At 46.9% G+C, this 20,105-nt stretch overlaps 1 protein-coding gene across 5 annotated transcripts in view; it reads left to right on the top strand.

Moving 5' to 3' along the window:
* The window catches only part of Bcorl1 (BCL6 corepressor like 1), a 65,603-nt gene that overhangs the window by 14,085 nt on the left and 31,413 nt on the right, over positions 1 to 20,105 (top strand). For 4 of the 5 annotated variants that reach the window (XM_052170889.1, XM_052170890.1, XM_052170891.1 and 1 more), the window contains 3 exons: positions 7,146 to 7,275; positions 12,756 to 12,846; positions 13,104 to 16,385. In XM_052170889.1, coding sequence (XP_052026849.1) covers positions 7,190 to 7,275; positions 12,756 to 12,846; positions 13,104 to 16,385 — 3,459 coding nt within the window. In that variant the 5' untranslated portion in view covers positions 7,146 to 7,189. Of the gene's footprint in view, positions 1 to 7,145; positions 7,276 to 12,755; positions 12,847 to 13,103; positions 16,386 to 20,105 lie in introns of those variants that run through there. The other variant, XM_052170893.1, reaches the window with a different exon arrangement.

A 20,105-nucleotide genomic window follows, 5' to 3' on the forward strand; every position in this document is an offset into this window, starting at 1 on the left:
TTCAAGATGAATATTTTCTGGTTGTTTCTTTTTTTTTTTAAGTCATAATTGCTTCCAGGTCACAGGTCACTAAGCAATGTGGGCCAAAAGGAGTCTAAAAGAGTACTGTCAGACTTTTTACCTGAGACCCTGTCCTGATGGTGTTATGCAATGGTTAAAGAGTCTGTTTATGGCCTGTGTGTCTACTGCCACCTTTGCTCATCACTAATTGGGTCTTTGGTCACAAAGGGAGGGAATGAAGATTTCGATAGTTTCGAGGTTAGAAACTTTAAAAACACCATCTATGCTGGGTATGGTGGATTGTGTTTGTAACCAAAGCACATTGAAAGCTAAGAAATGAAGATTGCTGTGAGACCAGCCTGGGCTACATAGTATGGATAACAAGCTAAACTTGAATCCATATCAAAATGCTGTTTCCAAAATCAACAAGCAAGCCAGGTGAGGTGGTGCATACCTGCAATGCTAACACTCCTAGTAATTCAGGGCCAGAGTCAGCTCTATATTTTGGGGCCAGCCTGAGTATTGTGAAACTCCATCTCAAAACAAAACAAAAAAAGACCTCAAGTCGGTAAACAAGCAAAAACCCATTATCTACTTTCCTGTAAAATATTTGTCAGATTCTTGCTCTGTTACTTTTCTCTTTTGCTTTTTCGTTTATTTGTTTTGTTTTTGAAACAGGGTTTCTCTATATAGCCCTCGCTGTCCTGGCACTTAAGCTGTAGACCAGGCTGGCCTTGAATTTAGAGGTCCCTATCACTGCCTCCCAAATGCTGGGATTAAAAGTGCTGAACACCATAGCTTGGCTGTCCTTTGGCTTTTAATTGTTGTGGAATCTACTTTTGTCATCTTCCTTTCAAAACAGAATTCTTCCCTTTTGTAAAATCTTTGTATTTTAGGGCTGCTTATCTCTTGTTAGCGATGCTCCCAACTTGGGGCATAACCCGTTATATAGAACCTCTTCTTCCATGTTTTGATAACTATTCTTTTTAAGCTTTTCTAAAATGCTGCAGTGCTTCCCCACAGTATTTCAGTTTGGCCCACGATGGTGACATCTTTCAGGTTCCCCTATTTCATTTTTCCCATTTGGTTGCTGTGTGTCATGTTGTGGGCCTCTCTTTCAGTCCTTCTTTCCATGCTCTAGCGTCTAGCACATTGTCATTGCTTTCACAGTTCTTTCTTTTCTTTTCTTTTCTTTTCTTTTCTTTTCTTTTCTTTTCTTTTCTTTTCTTTTCTTTTCCTTTCTTTCTTTCTTTCTTTCTTTCTTTCTTTCTTTCTTTCTTTCTTTCTTTCTTTCTTTCTTTCTTTCTTTCTTTCTTTCTTTCTTTGTTTTCAGCTCTCTACATCGCGGATTTCCTTCTACCCATTCAGTTTCAGCTTAGCTGTTCTTTTCACCATTTTAACCATGTTACTGGTTTTCCCTGTTCTAGTGCGGTCATTATGGCAGACCATGCACGCCATTCAGCCTTCTTGCTAGACACTTTCCTAGGATCTCAGTCCGTCTCTGCTGCTGTCTACACAAGCATCCTGAAAGGCTAAGTTCTATTTTTCCTCAGGCACACTCACTGCTTTGAGCGTGTGGAACATGTGTTCTTCTTTGTCCTTACCATGAGTTAGATGAGACTTTTTGAGTGACTTCGACCAAAGTGAAGATAGTTTACAGTGGTCCCACTCATTGCTTTCCAAGCAGTGACAGCATTTGAGTCTTGGGTCACGCAGCTTATTCCTAACAATCACATTGTTGCGACACCTGGGAAAACCCTTTGAGGTATTTCATATCCCTGTGCCTGTGATTTCTGGGTCACTTGGGATTACCAGGTTTCTTCCAAGTTCCTTTTCAGAACTCTACCTTCACTTGTGGGCAGAGAAAGAGCGAAGTAGGAAGAGAATGACAATCTCATTGTGGGTATACCGAGTGGAAGTGCGTGCATCGTGTGTTCATAAGGTTTTTCTTTTCTGCTCACCTCCCCTGTCTACCCCATAGTGAGCTAGATAATGAGTGATTGCTACCTGGATTGGACGGGATGAAACAAAACAAAATCCTAGGCTTACTGAATCAGAATGTGTGGAGCTGAGACCTAAGATATTATTTGGAAGCAGCTCTTCAGGGATCTTGGCTTGGGAAACACTGGTTTGCATTGACTGTTCTGGTCCCGACTACTCCTTTGCCAGCGGAAGCCTGTTTTCTAGTGCAGCGTTGGATGCTCCCATTGGCTTTTTCTCTTGCTACATGAATCTTGCCTTCTTATGTAGGCCACTTAGTTCAGTGTCCTGCTTGTGTGTCTGCTGTTTTCTACCCCTTGAGCACAAAGACTACTGTTAATTAGCAACAGTGGACTTCAGATGGTCAGGAGTACCGCTCTGATAAAATCATGAAAAAAGTTACAAGGCCAAGATTTAACAGGATGCTCAATTTTCAAGATTTCATGAGGGCTAGAGTGAAGGTTCAGTGGTCAAGAGGAACGTTACTATTCTTACAGAGGACAGAATTTGATTTCCAGCACCCAAATCAGGTGGCCTATAGTGACTTTTCTAACTCCAGCTTCAGGGATCCAACACCTTCTGGTGTCTGCACACACACACACACACACACACACACACACACACACGCACACACACACACACGCACACACACACACTTAGAAATAGTGAAAGTAAATTTTAAAAAAGATTTTCGGAAAGCAAAGGCATCTCTAGGTTGTTACACACTACATCACGAACGTGTTTGACTTTAGCTTCCGTTTTATTTGTTTTGCTTCTACCTTTCCTTTCATGTTTTGTTGGGCCTAAAAGCTCTTTATCTAGGGGATGTTTGGTCTATTGCTGTTTCCAAACACTGAGAATCCCCCTTTGACTTCTGTCCTGGACCTGCAAACAACTTATCTCTTCAACACAGAACAGAAATAATTCTGAGTGAAAAATCATGTGGTTGGACTGGGTCCTGGTGGTGCAAACCTTTAATCCCAGCAGTAGGGAGGTAGAGGCAGTTGGATCTCTAAGAGAAGGTTTTCTGTGTAGTCCTGGTTGTTCTGGAACTTGCTTTATAGACCAGGCTGGTTTTGAATTCAAAGAGATCTGCCTGCCTCTGCCTCCTGAGTGCTGGGATTAAAGCCATGTACTACATCATGTCCTTATGTAGCCCATCAGTGTCCTTATGTAGCCTGAGCTGGCCTTGAACTCTCAGTCCCTTTTGAATTACATGTACCACTAAGCCTAGTGAATAGGGTCTTTGTTAAAAACATTTCTAAAGCTGGGCAGTGGTGATGCGTGACTCTCCAAATACTGAAAAGTGACCACATAGTAAGGATCTTACTTTTCTTCCTAATAAACGAGAAAGCTAGACATGTTATAGCCACTGAAAAGAAAAAGTCAAAAATCAAACATATATGTAGAGTCAAGGAATTGGATGTCAATGGAAGTAAAACTGATTTTTCCATAGTGAGGTGGAGGTGGGGGCAGGAGGTCAATCGCAACTTTATGACACCATGGCAGGATTTGTATGTCCACCAGTTCCTTGCCGTTTACAGAGGGGTAAAGTAGGGCAAAGATGGTGAACGGAGGTGGAATTCAGCAACTTTGAGCAAAGTGCACTATATAGATGTGTGGATTTTTTTTTTAATAGTAAGCAAGCATGGTAGGTACTTCTTCATTTTGGTTCATTTTGCTTCTGATGATTTCTCAGGGTCATCACCTCAGTTCTCATCAAGAATTCAGTCCCATATGACATGTATTTACTGAGTCCTTACTATGTGTAAAGTATTACAGAGGAGCCAGAGACCAGGAAAAAAAAAGAATGTTATTCCTTAACCTCAGTAGCTGATCCTGTACTGGAGAGACACATGTGCCAGGTCCCCAGCTAACTCACAGCAGAGGATAGCCAGTGCTAGGCTAGAGGAAAGAAGGAAGAAAAGAGAAGGCAGAGGAGAAAAACGGATGAAAGAGGAGAAGCAGAAAGGGAGGGGTTAACGGTTCTTGGGCTGAGGATAGGGGAATGACACAATGACATTTGAGCTATGCACAGGGATGGTAGCTGGGGAAGAAGGGATGGGGGGGGGGAGGGGGGAACTATCTCAGAGTGAAGAAGTAGCAGAGTCCTGAAAGTAGGTGGCCAGGAATTGGGGGTGACACAGATGGCAGGCAAAGGGCCAGATGTAGCAGAAGAGAAGCTTGCAGTGGAGGTTTGAGGCAAGAACCTGAGGGCCCTGAAGGCTGTCCTAAGAATTCTACCTTGACTGCTACCTTGATTCTGATGGCTTTTGACGGGAATAGGGAGGTCTGATCAAAGCAGTGTTTCAGAAGATGAATTGGCCGTGGAATCAAGCGATGGGAGGCTAAGAGAGTAGTTAAGAGACCAGTATAATGTTCCTGGGGTGAGATGATGAAGACCTGTACCAGGGCAGTGGCACGAGGGGCAGAAAGAGAGAAGGAATTGGCTTTATCAAGACTTGACTCCTGATTTCTTCTGGGTAATGGGGAGAGGAGTTGAAGAAATTTCAAGTGAGGGGACAGTAGTGCTGGCAACTGAGGAAGCACGCTGTGGCTGGGCATGGCAGAGGGGCTGCAGAGTACATTTATGGGGACAGATAATGAGTCCACTCTGAGATCTCTTGGATCTGAGAGGCTTGGTGGACATCCAGGTAACTGCAAGTTGCTGGCATCTGAAATTCTACTCTGGGCCTATGGAGAGAAGTCAGGGTTAGGGATGTACATATGAGAGTGACCAGTTCATCTAGGGGTGAACTGACTTTGTGAGAGCTAAGAGATGCAGAGGGTAAGGGTTGCATACACAGCAGGGAGCGACACGGAAAGAGACCCAGAAGGAAGCAAGCAAGATGGGCAGAAAGATGGCAGAGGGAGATGGAGGCAGGGGCTTGATGGAGAAGTGAGGGTGGGAAAGACTGGAAGGGGAAGCAAGAGGGAGGCAAGAATGAGAGAGAGAGACTGAAGAGGAACCAGGGAAGTGAGGAGGGGAAGACACAGGAAGGGGGGCCTGGAAGAGAGGCAGGAAGGGAAATTGGAAGAGGCTGTGCTCAGAGCGTTCCCAGAAAAGGGAAGGGAGCACAAGACACCCGAGAGAAGGATTGGCCAGAGAAATGAGGAGAGGGAGAAAGAGAGCACGGAGAGAGGAGAGATCGAGAGAGAAGAATAAGAAAAGAGGAAGGAGGGAGAGGTGGTAAGAGAAGGAAGGATTAAGGTGAAGGCTCATTTTCAGTGAACACCCAGGTTTCTCGGGGAGATAACAGGAGGACCATGTACAGAGGAACCAGGCAGCACTAAGCCAGGAAAGGCTGGAGAAGGGATGTATAAAGCAAAGGGGTGAGCGGCAGCTGACTGTCACCATGCAGAGACCCACAGCCAGACAGTAGACCAAGCTCCAGAAGTCTTGGGGATGAGTTGGGGAAAGGGTTGGGGGGATGGGGAGCCCCGAATCTGCTGGGCTGCTTTGTTTTGCCTCAGCAGGAGAAGAGGCACCTATTCCTTCAATGACTTGATGTGCCAGGGTTGGGTGATCCCCAGGGGGAACCTCCCCATTCTCAGAGATGAAGGCGAGGGGGCAACATGAAGGGGGACTGGGAGGAGGTGGCTGCGATTGGGATGTAAAGTGAATAAAGTAATTAATGGAAAAATACAAATAATTTCAATTAAAAAAGAAAAAGAAAAAAGAAAACAAAGAAGGGTAAGGACAAGAGAGCCTGTTGGCTGCCACAGAGATGGGGTTGATTCCTCTCTGCTTGCTGCTCTTCCTTTGCCACCTTCCCTGAATCCAGCCAGGATGACCTCCTGGCTCTTCCTTGATCTGAGCAGGCAGCCTCCTCCTGCTTTGAGAACTTTTCTTTCTTTCTAGACATGTAGACCTCTCATTCCTTCACACCCTTTAGGATGTTGAAATGATTCCCTCTTGGGGAGGCCTGTGTTGATCGCCTGATTGTGAATCATAGCGCCTCCACTCTTCCCCTCCCCCCTCACACACACTGTCCCAGGCTCTTTAGTGTGCCCTGTGTAGCTTGGAATGTCCTATAACACAGACCACTCTAATGTGCTTGTTGCCCTTGTTACTGTCTCTAGAATGCAAGTGCTGTGCAGGTACAAATTTTGTTAGGTTTTGTTAGTTCTTGAATTCCTAGGACAAATGTTTGTTGAGTAAGTAAGTGAATTATGTTGAGTATGAACAATTTGTGAAAATTGAAAGGCTAAATGGAGCAAATCTCTGATGTGACTGTACCTTACTTACTATGACTTCTTTGGAACACAGAACAGCAGACAAGTCTGGTCACCATAGGGTTTTGTTCAGTTAAAATTGATTGGCTGAATGATGATTTTAGCTAATAGGCTAACACAACAGGCTCACTGGATAAAGCTGTTTCTCCTGCTCTCTTTTTCTGTCGAAGATGAAGTGGTTGTGTGATGATTGTCAGTAGCAAGAACTGGACATTGGCTCATGAAGGGCTCAGTAAGTCATGATGGGAACAGACAGATTAATAGGAAAGGACAAGGACAGAAATGTGTGTTTCTTGATGGAGGCTTGCTTTTGTTCATTTGTTTGTAGCCAGAGTACAAAGGGTATGGCACCTAATTTGGCGGGAACTTTCTACACCTTCCATACAACCAACTTGGAAGCAGAGCAGAGTACTTCAGAAAGGCTTATAAAGAAAATGTGTGCTTCGTCTGGGGAGCTTAACTCGGCCGTGGAACTCAGATCCTCCCTACCCGTGCATTAGCGAGCAGGAGCAGAAGAAGACCCCTAGTTGTCTTTTACTTTACTTGCTGCTCAGGTGTGGACGCAGCACTCTAACTGGACTTGCTTAGGCTAAATGTATATAGAAAATACACTGTCCCTCAACTGCACGCAGCGGGTTAAACTTCCTCAAACCTTCAAGCATATGTGTCTCTGACGATAATTTAAAAATCACTCAGAGTGATTGACAGTGTCCTCATCTCCATCCTGAAATGTGGGTTCCTAGAAAGCTGCTGTGAACTTCTCCTTATTTGGACCTCCATTCACCATAGCAGGCTGGCTTGTGAGAGCGAGCACTTTAGCACTTTGACGCAATGATTCCCTTCATTTAAATGGTTTGGCGTAAAAGATGGTTAAGGCAGCTAGTTGTACTTGTTCTCAGCTGTAACTTTTTGGTACTCTTTTCCCCCAGGGGGAGTGGCCACAGCAGATCCTATCTGGTGGTGAGTGGCTGTCATGATCTCTACAGCACCGCTCTACAGCGGCGTGCACAACTGGACCAGTTCTGACCGGATTCGCATGTGTGGCATCAACGAGGAGAGGTAAGGTTATAAAGGTGGCATCCTTAGGTAAGCTGTACCTAGTCCCAGGTTAGGAGTTGGACCTGGGGACAAGATTCTTGTTTGTTTCTGATTTTCCTAAAATATGGGGTCACCTGCTCTATCACACTGTCCCTGTTCCACTGAAGATGAAGAAGCTATCAGATGACGTTTGCCACCTAGTATTATCTGTCTAGTGATAAATACCTCTAACATTGTAGAATGAAGAAAAGCTCTGATGCTTGTAATTTCTGTTTCTTATGAAGTTTGGTGTTCAAAAGTTCGTGTAAGATGTTTTCAGTTCTTGTCTACGGCTAAGAAGAAAGTTGGTCGCATCATGTAACTTTATGGTGGGGCTGGTCATCAGGAAGCTGTCAAAACATGTCAGGAAGTCTTAGGACATATCAAAGGAAAATGAGATTTCTGGTCATAACTTTAAAATTCAGAGTTAGTGATGCCTGCCTGGTTTGTGTGTGTCTGTGTGTGTGTGTGTGTGTGTTTCAGTTTTCTGATATTTGTTGTCCAAGAGAGGCCTTTTTAAAATTTTATATCATACCAAGGCTGTCCAGTTGCCCTTCAGAGTTTGTATTTTCCTCTTACACTCCTTGGCCAACTTTCTCTGTATGGCTGTTATGAGGTATCTTCAAACTTCAAGAGATTGTTCTGCCATCCTATTGGTGTTTTAATTCATTTAAACTCAAACATGCCAGAGGAATTCCGATTGGACTCTCCCCTCCAATTTAAGATTGGCAGTCTTTAAAAAGAAAAAAAAAAGACCCTGGTTTAGGTCTGTTAAGATGGTTCACTGGATAAAATTGTTTGCCTCAAAGCCTGACAACCGGAGTTAGGTCCCCAGAACCCACTAAGTGTAAGAGGAGAAATGAGTCCCACAGCTGTCCTCTGCTGTCCACAATCACACATAACAGTGCCACCTTACACCCAAAATAAGCAAATGAAAGTAAAAAAAAAAAAAGATCCACAGTTTCTCAAGTAATTCTTAAACATATTCGTATGTCGGGAGAGGTAATGTCGATAGTTTTGAAGAGAAAAAGAAACTCTTTGTTTTTATATTCTGTGTGTGTGTGTGTGTGTGTGTGTGTGTGTCACTAGGGATAGAATACTGGGACTCATGAGTGCTAAGTATGTTCTATACCTCTGAGCTACACCTTCAGCTTCATGTTTTTATAAAAGTCATTTTTTCTTTCCCTAGCTAGAGACGTGTTTAATTGTCTGAGGTGAAGGTTAGGAGAATAGACTTTTTTATTTTCTTAATCCATTATCATGTGATAGATTAATGGTCCGTGTACTAAGGAATGTGTTAGAGGTGGACTTAAAAATGGAATTTAAGTTTAGAATACAAACATCAAAACTAATGAAAAGAAGATGAAATTCTTCTGACATACAGCAGAAAAAAAGTATTTTCCTTTGTATGTGAGGTCTGTTCTTAGAACATTGTAGGAGATGATCTTGGCAAGGTAGGGCGGTCAGTGGACATGGTTTGTGAGCATGCACTGACAGGCTGTCTGACAGTTTCAAGAAGTTGAGGCTGATGTAGATCTGTGGGCCCAAGCCTTCAGGAGGCTAGTGCACAGGCAAACCGTGCTTACTCACATGTATAATCCCAGTACTCAGGAGCTAACAGCAGAAGGACCTGGGATTTGAGACCAACCCTGGGTGCCTATTAAGTTTTTGGCTAGCCTTGTCTACCAAAGTGAGACCCTGTCTCTCCATAAGTCAAGACTAACCTGAGAAATTAAAAAAACAGAAAACAAAACAAAACATTGGAGATATTACCTTGTTCCCTGACTGTGCTAAATTCCTTACAAGATGGGAATCAGAGGTAGATGTGAAATCTGATTTTCTCTTTTTACAGACCTTTCTTGGGATACTAAATTACCCAATATTCCCAGTGGTTTAAGATGACTTTTTAAGCATTGTCAATTCTGATCCCATCCATCCTTTGTCTAAGCTTACCACAGTCTAAGCTATGTTACGGCTGATTTCCAAATGTAATCTCACCCTACATGCTTTTATTTTTTTCTTTTTGAAACAGAGTCTCTTTCTGTCTGTTGCCCAGGCTAGCCTGGAACTTACTATTATAGCTCAGGGAGACCTCAAACTTGTAGCTACCCTTCTGCTTCAGACTATGTGTTAGATGTCGTGTATGAGCTACCATGCCTATCATAATATATATATAATATACACTCTACACACATATTTCTGTGTGTGCGTATGTTTCATCCCCATGTATGTCTCTACACCATGTGCATGCCTTAGGCCCATAGAAATAAAAAAGAGGGGGTATCAGATCTCCTGGAACTGGACTTACAGATGGTTGTGAGGGTCCATGTGGGTGTTGGGAATTAAACCCAGGTCCCTTTGAAGAGTACTAAATGCTCATAACTGCGGAACCATCCCTCCATTCCCCCAGTCCCACCCCAATTTTAAAGACAGGGTCTTGCTATGTAGCACAGGAAGAAAATCTTCCTGCCTTAGCCTCTCAAGTACTGTGATTACATGCATATTCCACCAAGCCCAGCTTTACCCTATGTAAAAACCATCTTCCCCTACCCTTTCCAACTTGTGGCTCTTACAAATTTGAGGTATAATAAAGCTGTTTTTAGGGATAAACTTAAAATTATGTTGTAGGAGTCTGCCAGGTTTATTAAAAATGGTTGGGGAATATAGAATAGAAGGCATAAGCCTTTCTGACTGCTCTAGGTGGTCTGTCAGCTTTAGTCAAACCTCTCCCTAGATCATCTTGTTTGCCTCTAGCATTAATTCATTCCTTCATTCAATAAGCATATATTCAATACAAGAGCAAACTGGTAGTACATCTTCTTACATTGCTGGCGAATGCTATGGACTGGTGTGAACAGGTCCTATGGAGTCTAGCTGGAAGAATGATGTATTTCCTTGGGAATATCAGAGGACAGTGTCACCTGAGCACAGGCTAGAGGGGCGATTAGGAGTTTGAGGTGAGGGCCAATACCCATACATCCTTGAATGTTTGGGGAAGGCCTTGGCTGCGGTGAAGGGGGTCCTGGTCAAAAGTCTCAGGGGCTGGTAGGTAGGTAAGGTGCCTCATGCATTCTGGGTTGGATATTTCTCACAGGTATTGTCCCAGGCTCAACAGAAACTGAAGAAGTCCAGTGTGGCAGGTCCAGGTGTTAATCTTTACTAATTAGGAAACCAGCCCTGAGAGAAGGTGGCTGGCTTTGGTTAAGTTCAACCAAGCCTCGAGCATTCCAGCTGTCTTCTAGTGAGAAGAAAACAGTGGAACTGATTTCCAGTTCTGACTGGAGCCTCTTTTGGCCTAAGTTTCCCCCCTCACCTGTATCCCCATAGCCTTGCTCTGTTGACCCGCCTCCCTCCCCTGCCTTTCTGATCTCGGCTCCTCTGTCAGTGGAGCGTTTTGTTTTTTTAAATATTTGCTCAGCTTTGCATCCCTGTCCGAGGCTTTGAAACTTCATCACACAGTTTCCTCGAGCTTGGGGGCTGGAGCTGAGGCTGAGGCATGGCTGGAGCAGCCGGAGGTGCTGCCTCTGCCGCCAGCATCTCTGCCTGGCTCCAGGCTTCCCTGGGAACCACAGCCTGGGAGCACATAGCTTCTATTTCTTCTTCTTTCTGCCCAAGGAGGAGCCCACCAAGCAGGAGGGAGCGTGGTCAGGAGGAGAAAGAATGTCAACAAATAGTGCCTTCCATGTGGAGTTGTGGAGGGGAGGGGCTACCGCTCCCTCACTACCAGGCCCTCCCCCCTAAACCTTCCCTGGAGAGTCTAGTTGGAACACGCTTCTTCAGCCCAAGGCTGGCTACATATAGGTCCTGCTTTTCTGGTCTCTCAGGAGCTGATGTGAAAGTGTGTTTTCCCTTCCCCCGGGGGCCCTCCGTCTCTCCTCTTCCTTAAGACCCCTGACTGCCCCCAAAGCCCTTGCCTCACAGTGTTACCAGCAGTCACTTCCAGCAGTGGGAACCCTCCCACTTCTGCCACCCTAGCTGCTTCTTAAAAGGGACAAGCCTTTCCCCCTTGATTAGCCCCTTCTGGAGCCTGGAACAGATAAAGGCATGCTCTGATCCCCACTGCCATTCTTGCTTCTCTTGCCCCAGGTACACTTTGGGAGTCAGTGTTTCAGTCGGAGGGAGGGAGTTACTTGCAGGGGTGCTCCTCCGTGCTGGAGTTGACTGCAGGCACCCCAAATACCCTTTAGACTAGAGCGTGGTCGGTAAGGCAGCTGCTGACTTCTCTTTCCAGGCTGTATTGGATCTCTGGCAGGGCTCCAAAGATGGCAGGCAAACCCAAACAAAGAGCAGGCAGAACAGCCCTGTGCTCTGCCCACCCAGAAACCTTGCTGCAGCTTTGTTCTTTGACCCCCTACCTCCTCTGCAGCCACTCCCACCCTGGCGGCTACCCTATTGATATGCTCCTGAGCACAGGGGCCGGTCCTGCTGCACTTAAAGCGGCCAGCAGCCAGTGTGGGGCCACCACTCGCCACTCGTTATCGACTTTCCTTTAGCAGTGTGATCCTTTTATTTGTTCATTTTGGCAAATGTAACATTTTTTTTTTTCAGATTCTTACCTGAAGTTTAGAGAATTCTTCTTGAGCAGTTTTGGGGTGGGGGATATGGTTGAATTTTTCTTCGTTGACACCCAGCTTTCTGGCCTTTAGCCTGTACTTATGGTACACACCAATAGGAATACGGAGTCTGTGGCTTTGAGGGGCTCCCTTTCGGGGGTAGAGAGGATGTGGTGATGCAGAGAGGACGAAAGGAAGGTGCTCCTCAGATCCTATAAGAAGAGACTATGCCGGCTGGAGCCAGGTTGAGTTTGGAAATGCTCCTTTGGAGAAAAAAAAAAAGAAGTGCTTGTTTTGCTGTCTTTTTAATAAAGACAGGGTCTTACTCTATAGCCTTGCTGGATTGAAATTCCTTATGTAGACAGAGTCTAAGCTGGTCTTGAACTCAAAGAGATCTACCTGCCTCTGCCTCCTGAGTGCCAGGATTGAAAAAGCTATGTATTGCCAGTCCACTGCATCGCTGTTGTTGGAGACAGGGTCTCCTGCGGCCCAACTGACTGAACTCCTTACCTTCCTGTGTCTCTTTCCTAAGCACTCAAATTACAGACAGGACACGTGCTCAGCTAAACATAGTATTTTGAAAGAGCCTCTCTGTGTCAGTGACCAGATAGGCTCCAATCAGGGTGCTCAGGTGGGCTCATCGGCACTTTTTGTGAGAACACTAGAAAGCAGACTTAGCAGCCCCTGACTTCTGCTCAGACCAGGCTCCTGTTCAGGAACTTGCAGAGCTGCATGTGGCGACTCTGCTTCGCCTCCTTCAGCTCCTAGTACTCTGCTGTCCCCTGAAGTCACCGTGGGAAGTGAGACAGGAGGCTTTGCAGGGAAGCTACAGGCAGGACCTTCTAGAGGAAGTCTAGGTGCTCTAAGTCCGGGCCTTATCTCCCTTGTCTGCTGTGTCTTCCCTGCCAGAAGAGCACCCCTTTCTGATGAGGAGTCCACGACAGGTGACTGCCAGCACTTTGGATCTCAGGAGTTTTGTGTCAGCAGCAGTTTTTCCAAGGTAAGGAGCTATGTGCTGTCACATGCTACCCATCAAAGGGTGAGCTTCTTGGATCATGTGCCTAGTTTGGCCTTCCTGAGAATGGGAGCAAGAAGACCAAAGTTGCTGTAGGTGAGACACAATCGGCTTTGCAAGTGCCCTGTACTTTGTAGTAGGTTGAGTTGTCGAGAGGACCAGCAGGTACTTCTCAAGGGCCTCGCTTCCTGCAGCAGTTCTGGGGACTTTGCTAACGTGGGCATGCTATTCTTTCATTGTAGGTGGAGCTCACGGCAGTTGGAGGTGGCAGCAATGCCCGTGGGACAAACCCAGATGGCAGTATCACAGAAAAACTTGGGCACAGGTCAGAAGATCAGCCTGATGATCCTCAGCCAAAAATGGACTATGTTGGGAATACAGCAGAGGCTGAGGGCCTCCTGGTGCCACTGAGCAGCCCTGGAGACGGGCTCAAACTGCCCACTGCTGACAGCACTGAGGCCAGCCACAGCAGGGCCAACTGCTCCTGGACTCCCCTAAGCTCCCAAATGAGCAAACGGGCTGACTGCTCGCCAGCCGGGGGAAAGGCTTTGGACTCTCGGCACGGTGTTGGGGAGAAGAACACTTTCATTTTGGCAACTCTGGGAACTGGAGTCCCTGTGGAGGGTACCCTGCCTCTAGTTAGCACTAACTTCAGTCAGCTGCCGGCACCTATCTGCCCTCCTGCCCCTGGGTCGGCCTCTGGGACCCCCTCGGTTCCCGATCCATTCCAAGTTCCCCTTTCTGTCCCAGCTCCGGTGCCCCACTCGGGACTAGTTCCAGTCCAAGTTGCCACATCGGCTTCAGCTCCTTCCCCTCCCCTCGCACCAGTGCCCTCTCTAGCCCCAGCAGCACCCTCGGTGCCTACTCTCATCTCCGATTCAAACCCTCTGTCCGTGTCAGCCTCTGTCTTGGTGCCTGTGCCAGTGTCTGCTCCCCACTCAGTCCCTGTGCCCTTGTCGGCTCCTGCTCCTACTCCTCTCACAGTCTCTGTGTCCGCACCTCCCTTGGCTCTAATCCAGGCTCCCGTGCCTCCTCCGGCTCCCACTTTGGTCCTTGCTTCTGTCCCAACTCCAGTTCTAGCTCCCATGCCAGCATCCACACCTCCAGCAGCTCCTGCCCCTCCATCTGTACCAATGCCCACTCCCACCCCATCCTCTGGCCCACCTTCTACCCCCACCCTCATTCCTGCTTTTGCTCCTACACCTGTGCCTGCGCCTACCCCAGCCCCAATCTTTACCCCAGCCCCTACGCCCATGCCGGCTGCCACCCCGGCTGCCACCCCCACCTCAGCACCCATTCCGGCCTCCTTCAGTTTGAGTCGAGTGTGTTTTCCTGCAGCTCAGGCACCAGCTATGCAAAAAGTCCCCCTGTCTTTTCAGCCAGGGACAGTGCTGACCCCTAACCAGCCGCTGGTATACATCCCACCTCCGAGTTGTGGCCAGCCACTCAGTGTGGCTACACTGCCCACCACTCTGGGAGTCTCTTCCACACTCACACTCCCAGTCCTTCCATCTTACCTGCAGGACCGGTGTCTCCCAGGTGTGTTGGCCTCTCCAGAGCTCCGCTCTTATCCATATGCATTTTCTGTGGCCCGGCCTTTGGCTTCAGATTCTAAGTTGGTCTCTTTAGAGGTGAACAGGCTCTCCTGTACTTCCCCGCCCAGCAGCACTAACAGCCAGTCTGCTCCTGATGGGGTCCCTGGACCTTTGGCAGATACCTCCCTGACCACCGCTTCTGCCAAGGTGCTTCCAACTTCACAGCCTTTGCTGCCAGCCCCCAGTGGGAGCTCAGTCCCACCACACCCTTCCAAGATGCCAGGTGGCACCGATCAACAAACAGAAGGGACTTCTGTCACCTTCTCGCCTCTCAAGTCACCTCCACAGCTGGAGCGAGAGATGGCCTCTCCACCTGAGTGCAGTGAGATGCCTCTTGACCTCTCTTCCAAGTCCAACCGCCAGAAGCTTCCATTGCCGAACCAGCGTAAAACGCCTCCCATGCCTGTGTTGACCCCTGTGCACACCAGCAGCAAGGCCCTCCTTTCCACAGTCCTGTCTAGGTCTCAGCGCACAACCCAGGCTGCCGGCAGCAGCGTTACTTCCTGCCTAGGCTCCACCTCTTCACCTTTTGTTATCTTTCCTGAGATGGTAAGGAATGGAGACCCAAGCACCTGGGTAAAGAACTCAACTGCTCTGATCAGCACCATCCCTGGCACATACGTGGGAGTGGCCAACCCAGTGCCTGCATCCCTGCTGTTGAACAAGGACCCTAACCTGGGCCTTAACCGAGATCCTCGACATCTCCCCAAGCAGGAGCCCATCTCCATCATTGATCAAGGAGAACCTAAGAGCACTGGTGCCACTTGTGGCAAGAAAGGCAGCCAGGCTGGTGCTGAGGGACAGCCAAGCACAGTCAAATCCCGTTATACCCCAGCCCGCATTGCCCCTGGGCTACCGGGGTGCCAAACCAAGGAACTGTCTTTATGGAAGCCTACAGGGCTAACAAATATGTACCCACGGTGTTCCGTCAACGGGAAGCCCACTAGCACCCAGGTTCTGCCTGTTGGCTGGTCACCATACCACCAAGCATCTCTGCTTTCTATTGGCATTTCTAGTGCTGGGCAACTAACCCCCAGTCAGGGAGTGCCTATCAGGCCCACCAGCATTGTTTCTGAGTTTTCTGGTGTGTCACCTCTTGGTTCCAGTGAAACTGTTCATGGACTTCCCGAGGGGCAGCCACGGCCTGGGGGCCCCTTTGCTCCAGAGCAGGATGCTGTTACAAAGAACAAAACTTGCCGAATTGCTGCCAAGCCTTATGAAGAACAAGTCAATCCTGTCCTCTTGACTCTCAGCCCTCAGTCGGGGACCCTGGCACTGTCTGTTCAGCCTAGCAGTGGGGACACTGGAGGAAATCAGGGATCCGAGGAATCTGAGAGCCACCTCTGCTCCGATAGTACTCCGAAGATGGAAAGCCCGCAGGCAGCCTGTGGCCTGAAGTTGGCAGGAGACACAAAGCCTAAAAACCAAGTGCTGGCTACCTATATGTCCCACGAGCTGGCCCTGGCCAATCCCCAGAACTTGTGCAAGATGCCTGAGCTGCCTTTGCTACCTCATGACAGCCACTCTAAGGAACTCATTTTAGACGTGGTCCCCAGCAGCGAGAGGGGGCCCAGCACAGACCTTTTGCAGCTTGGAAGTCAGGTGGATCTGGGGCGGGTGAAAATGGAGAAAGGGGATGGTGATGTGGTCTTCAACTTAGCCAACTGCTTCCGAGCTGATGGTCTTCCAGCAGTTCCTCAGAGAGGCCAGGCTGAAGCCCGGGCTAACGCTGGGCAAGCTCGAGTGAAACGGGAAGGCGTTGGGGTCTTTACTTGCAAGAACAGTTGGCAACCAGATGAAGACACAGAATCTCTGCCCCCCAAGAAGGTCAAGTGTAACAAAGAAAAGGAAATCGAGGAAGAACCACAGCAGCCGCCGCCAGCACAGCCACACGATAAGCCCATGGTCCGGAGTTCCTTGGGGTCCAAGGTGAGTACCAGTAGATGGCCTAGAGCCCCTGATGGCCTGCTTCACTTGGGGGTCTCTACGGCATCTGACCCACCTCCTTCCATACAGTACTCTTGATCAGCTTAGCTATGTGAACGGAGCCGATGAATCGGAGATTTTCCCTTTTTAACTCAAGCTCTCTGGACACGATATTTTTACCTGGAAAGGGCCTAGCTCATTACATAGGATGTAGGAAATGATGTCATCTTGGGGCCAGGGAAGCCATTGTCCTAGATAACGTTGGAAAGCCTGAGAAGGTATCGGTGAAGGAAATCACTTAATCACAGGCTCTTCCCCAAGGAACACTTCTTCCTGGTTCTTTAAAGATGATGGACCACTGGCCTTGGCAGTTTGGGGCCCAGGGAGGAAAGGAAACTTTGATAGGGCCATTTTGGCCCCACTTCTTCATAGCTCTGTGACGCTGATTAATCTCTCTTACCCTCAGTTCCGTCATCTCAGCAATGACACATATAATACTTATTTAGAGAGTTGTTGGAAAGATTAAATGAGATGTTGATATGAAATATCCAGAATAGACAAATTGATAGGGTAAGAAATAGCCTGATAAAAGTTTCCATTCAGGGTGATGAAAAAGTTTCGGTACCAGACAAATGCTGATAGTTACACAATTCAGTGTTTCTGCTGAAAACAATTGCATTGTACATGTAAGTTAGTGAATTCTTAGAGCTCAGTAAAGCTATTACAATTAATGAGATAGCATATAAGTGCTTAAAATAGCACTTGGCACATAATTAAGTGCTCGGGTGGTGTTAGAGGCTGCTTTTGTTTTTAGTATCACAAACAGAATAGACCCTGCCCTCATGGAGCTTATGTCTTGGCATATTGACTTAATGGCAAGTGGGTATAGCCCTTCCGGTATGTGATGGATAGTTCAGTAGGCCAATTGAAAGATGTGGGGATGGGGTGGAACAGCTGGAGACATGGCTCAGTGGTTAAGAGCACTGACTATTCTTCCAGAGGTCCTTAGTTCAAATCCCAGCAACCACATGGTGGCTCACAACCATCTGTAATGAGATCTGACGCCCTCTTCTGGTGTGGCTGAAGACAGCTACAGTGTACTTACATATAATAAATAAATAAATCTTTTAAAAAAAGAAAGATGTCAGGGTGGGGGGGGCAGAATAAAGTTACCGGAGAAGGAGAGGCAACCAACACTTACAGGCTTTTCCTTTGGAAACCAGATAATCTAAGTGTTTTGTCAGATCCCATTTTCTTGAGGAACATGTGACCGATAACCCAGCTAAGGTGAGGAGTTCATAATTCCAAACAGCCCATTGCTGCGGATGGCCAAGATGCAGAATAAGCTCTGCTTACTTGCTTGAATTATTTGTCTTTCAATTTTTAAAATACATTTGTATGTGTTTTCTGTGCTCATGTGTGTGTGGGTGTGTGGGTGTGTGGTGCACGCATGCTGTAGCATCTATGGCAGATCGTAGGCCAGTTTTCAGCAGCTTTCTACCTTAGATTGTCACATGTAGCAGCAAGCACCTTTACCTGCGAATCCCTCTTGCCTGCCAAAGAATGATGTTTCATTTGATGCTGGCTATACTTTATTCTTGTCCCTTCAAATATATTTCAAACATTTCTTAATCCGAGCACTGATCTTGGTGTCCCCATCCTCCCAACTTCTCATATAGTTTTACTTTCTTTCGGTTGTTTTTTTTTTGTTTTTTTTTTTTATTTGTTTGTTTTGTTTTGTTTTGTTTTGTTTTCTGAGACAGGGTTCTCTGTGTAGCCCTGGCTGTCCTGGAACTCACTTTGTAGACCAGGCTGGTCTCGAACTCAGAAGTCTGCCTGCCTCTGCCTCCCAAGTGCTGGGATTAAAGGCGTGCACCACCATCACCCGGCTTAGTTTTACTTTCTTTCATGGTTGCCCCAGCAGGAGATACAAACAGAAATCTCTTCTAGATGTTCTGTTTTCCTTTTTTTTTTTTTTTTTTTTTTTTTGTTCTACCTTAGGAAGTAAAAGTTAATGGTCTATACTCAAAAGAGACAGCTAAAAACATATAAACATATTTAGAAATAAGTCAGAGATGTTCAAATCGATGTGCATTTAGCTTTCTTTCCCCTGCCTTAAAATGCTTTTTGTTTGGCTGTACCTGAAGTTCAGATTTTAAGCAGTCATCTCCGCCTTCCTCTTTTCTCCCTAGTTCTTTGTTTTCTAACACCTTGGTTCATAGGAACTGGCAGTAACTTGCTTTTCGTTGTGCTTAGGGGAAAACCATGTGTCAGTCGTTCATCCCAGTGACTTAAGTATCTGAGAAAACAATGAGAGAGGAATGGGTTGTTTTGGCTTATGGATTCAGAGATGTCAGTCCCTCATGGAGGGAAGAGTGTAGTGGAGCAGAACTGCAGCTCATGGCAACGGGAGGGAGGGATGGAGGGAGGGAATAGGAATGAGTGCAGTACCGGGCTCTCCTTTTTCTATTGTGTTTGGGTGTACTCATGTGCATGGGTGTTTGTGTATACAGGTACCTGTGCAGACCAGAGGTCACTCTTAGATGTGATTCCTCATTAGCTGTCCACTTTGTGTTATGAGACAGAGTCTTTCTCTGGAACCAGGAGCTCATTAGTTATACTAGAGGGATCCACCTAGCTTTGCCACTCCAGTGCTGATAGCAAAAGCGTGCACCACCGCACTTGACTTTTTCTGGTGATGAACCTCAGATCTTCGTGTCTTGTAGAAGTATTTGACCTACTGAACTACTTCCCTCCCCCCACCGCCCGCCCATCAATTTTTTGATTTCCATCTGGGTCCTCAGCCTACTGTAGGATGCTCCACAGCTTTAGAACAGCTCTTCTTCCATCCTTAGCTAATTCTCTCTAGAAAACAAAACAAAACACAGATACACCCAGAGGTATGCTGTACTAGGAACTTGTCAATCCAGCCAAATTAATGAATCAAGATTAACTTCAAGTAGGTTTGTTGTTTTTATTGTTTTGAGACAAGGTTCCTCTGGCTGTCCTGGAACTTGCTCTGTAGACCAGGCTGGCCTCACACTCACACACATCTTCCTACCTCTGCCTCCTGAACGGTGGGATTAAAGGCATGAGCCACCATGCCTAGCTGACTGCGAATATGTTTAACTCTATCTTCTTAAAACCTAACTTCGCGTGCCCAGATCCACAGTACTAGAAACACCTACCTTTCCGTTTCTTGTTTAGTGGCATGGAGAAACCTCACAGCTTGTGAAAATCTGTGGCTTTGAGGCAGAGTTCCTACAATGTATATGTAAGCTGATAATCCAGTCTTAGGTGGAAATGGGACTGGACAGAAACAGTGGACAAAGACAACAAATAGGGAAGGAGATCACTGAAAGCTGATGAGAAGAGGCTCGGATGTGGAGACCAGGAGCACCAGGGCCTAGTTCCAGCTCCATCTTTCTTACTGGAGATGTAAATGAGCTACCTTGCAGGGTGACCTGGTAAGAGGCATCCTTTCAAGCCGGGCGGTGGTGGCGCACGCCTGTAATCCCAGCACTCTGGGAGGCAGAGGCAGGCAGATTTCTGAGTTCCAGGACAGCCAGGGCTACACAGAGAAACCCTTTCTCAAAAAAACCAAAAATCAAAAAAACAAACCCCCAAAAAGGCATCTTTTCAGTTACTGTGAATGCTGACTGTGTGTGACCCAGGAAAGTTGACCTCTCATCTGAGTCTCCGTTTCTTCATCTGTTTGGTGAA

Source organism: Apodemus sylvaticus, chromosome X (assembly GCF_947179515.1).
Source record: "Apodemus sylvaticus chromosome X, mApoSyl1.1, whole genome shotgun sequence".
Classification (NCBI taxonomy): domain Eukaryota; kingdom Metazoa; phylum Chordata; class Mammalia; order Rodentia; family Muridae; genus Apodemus; species Apodemus sylvaticus.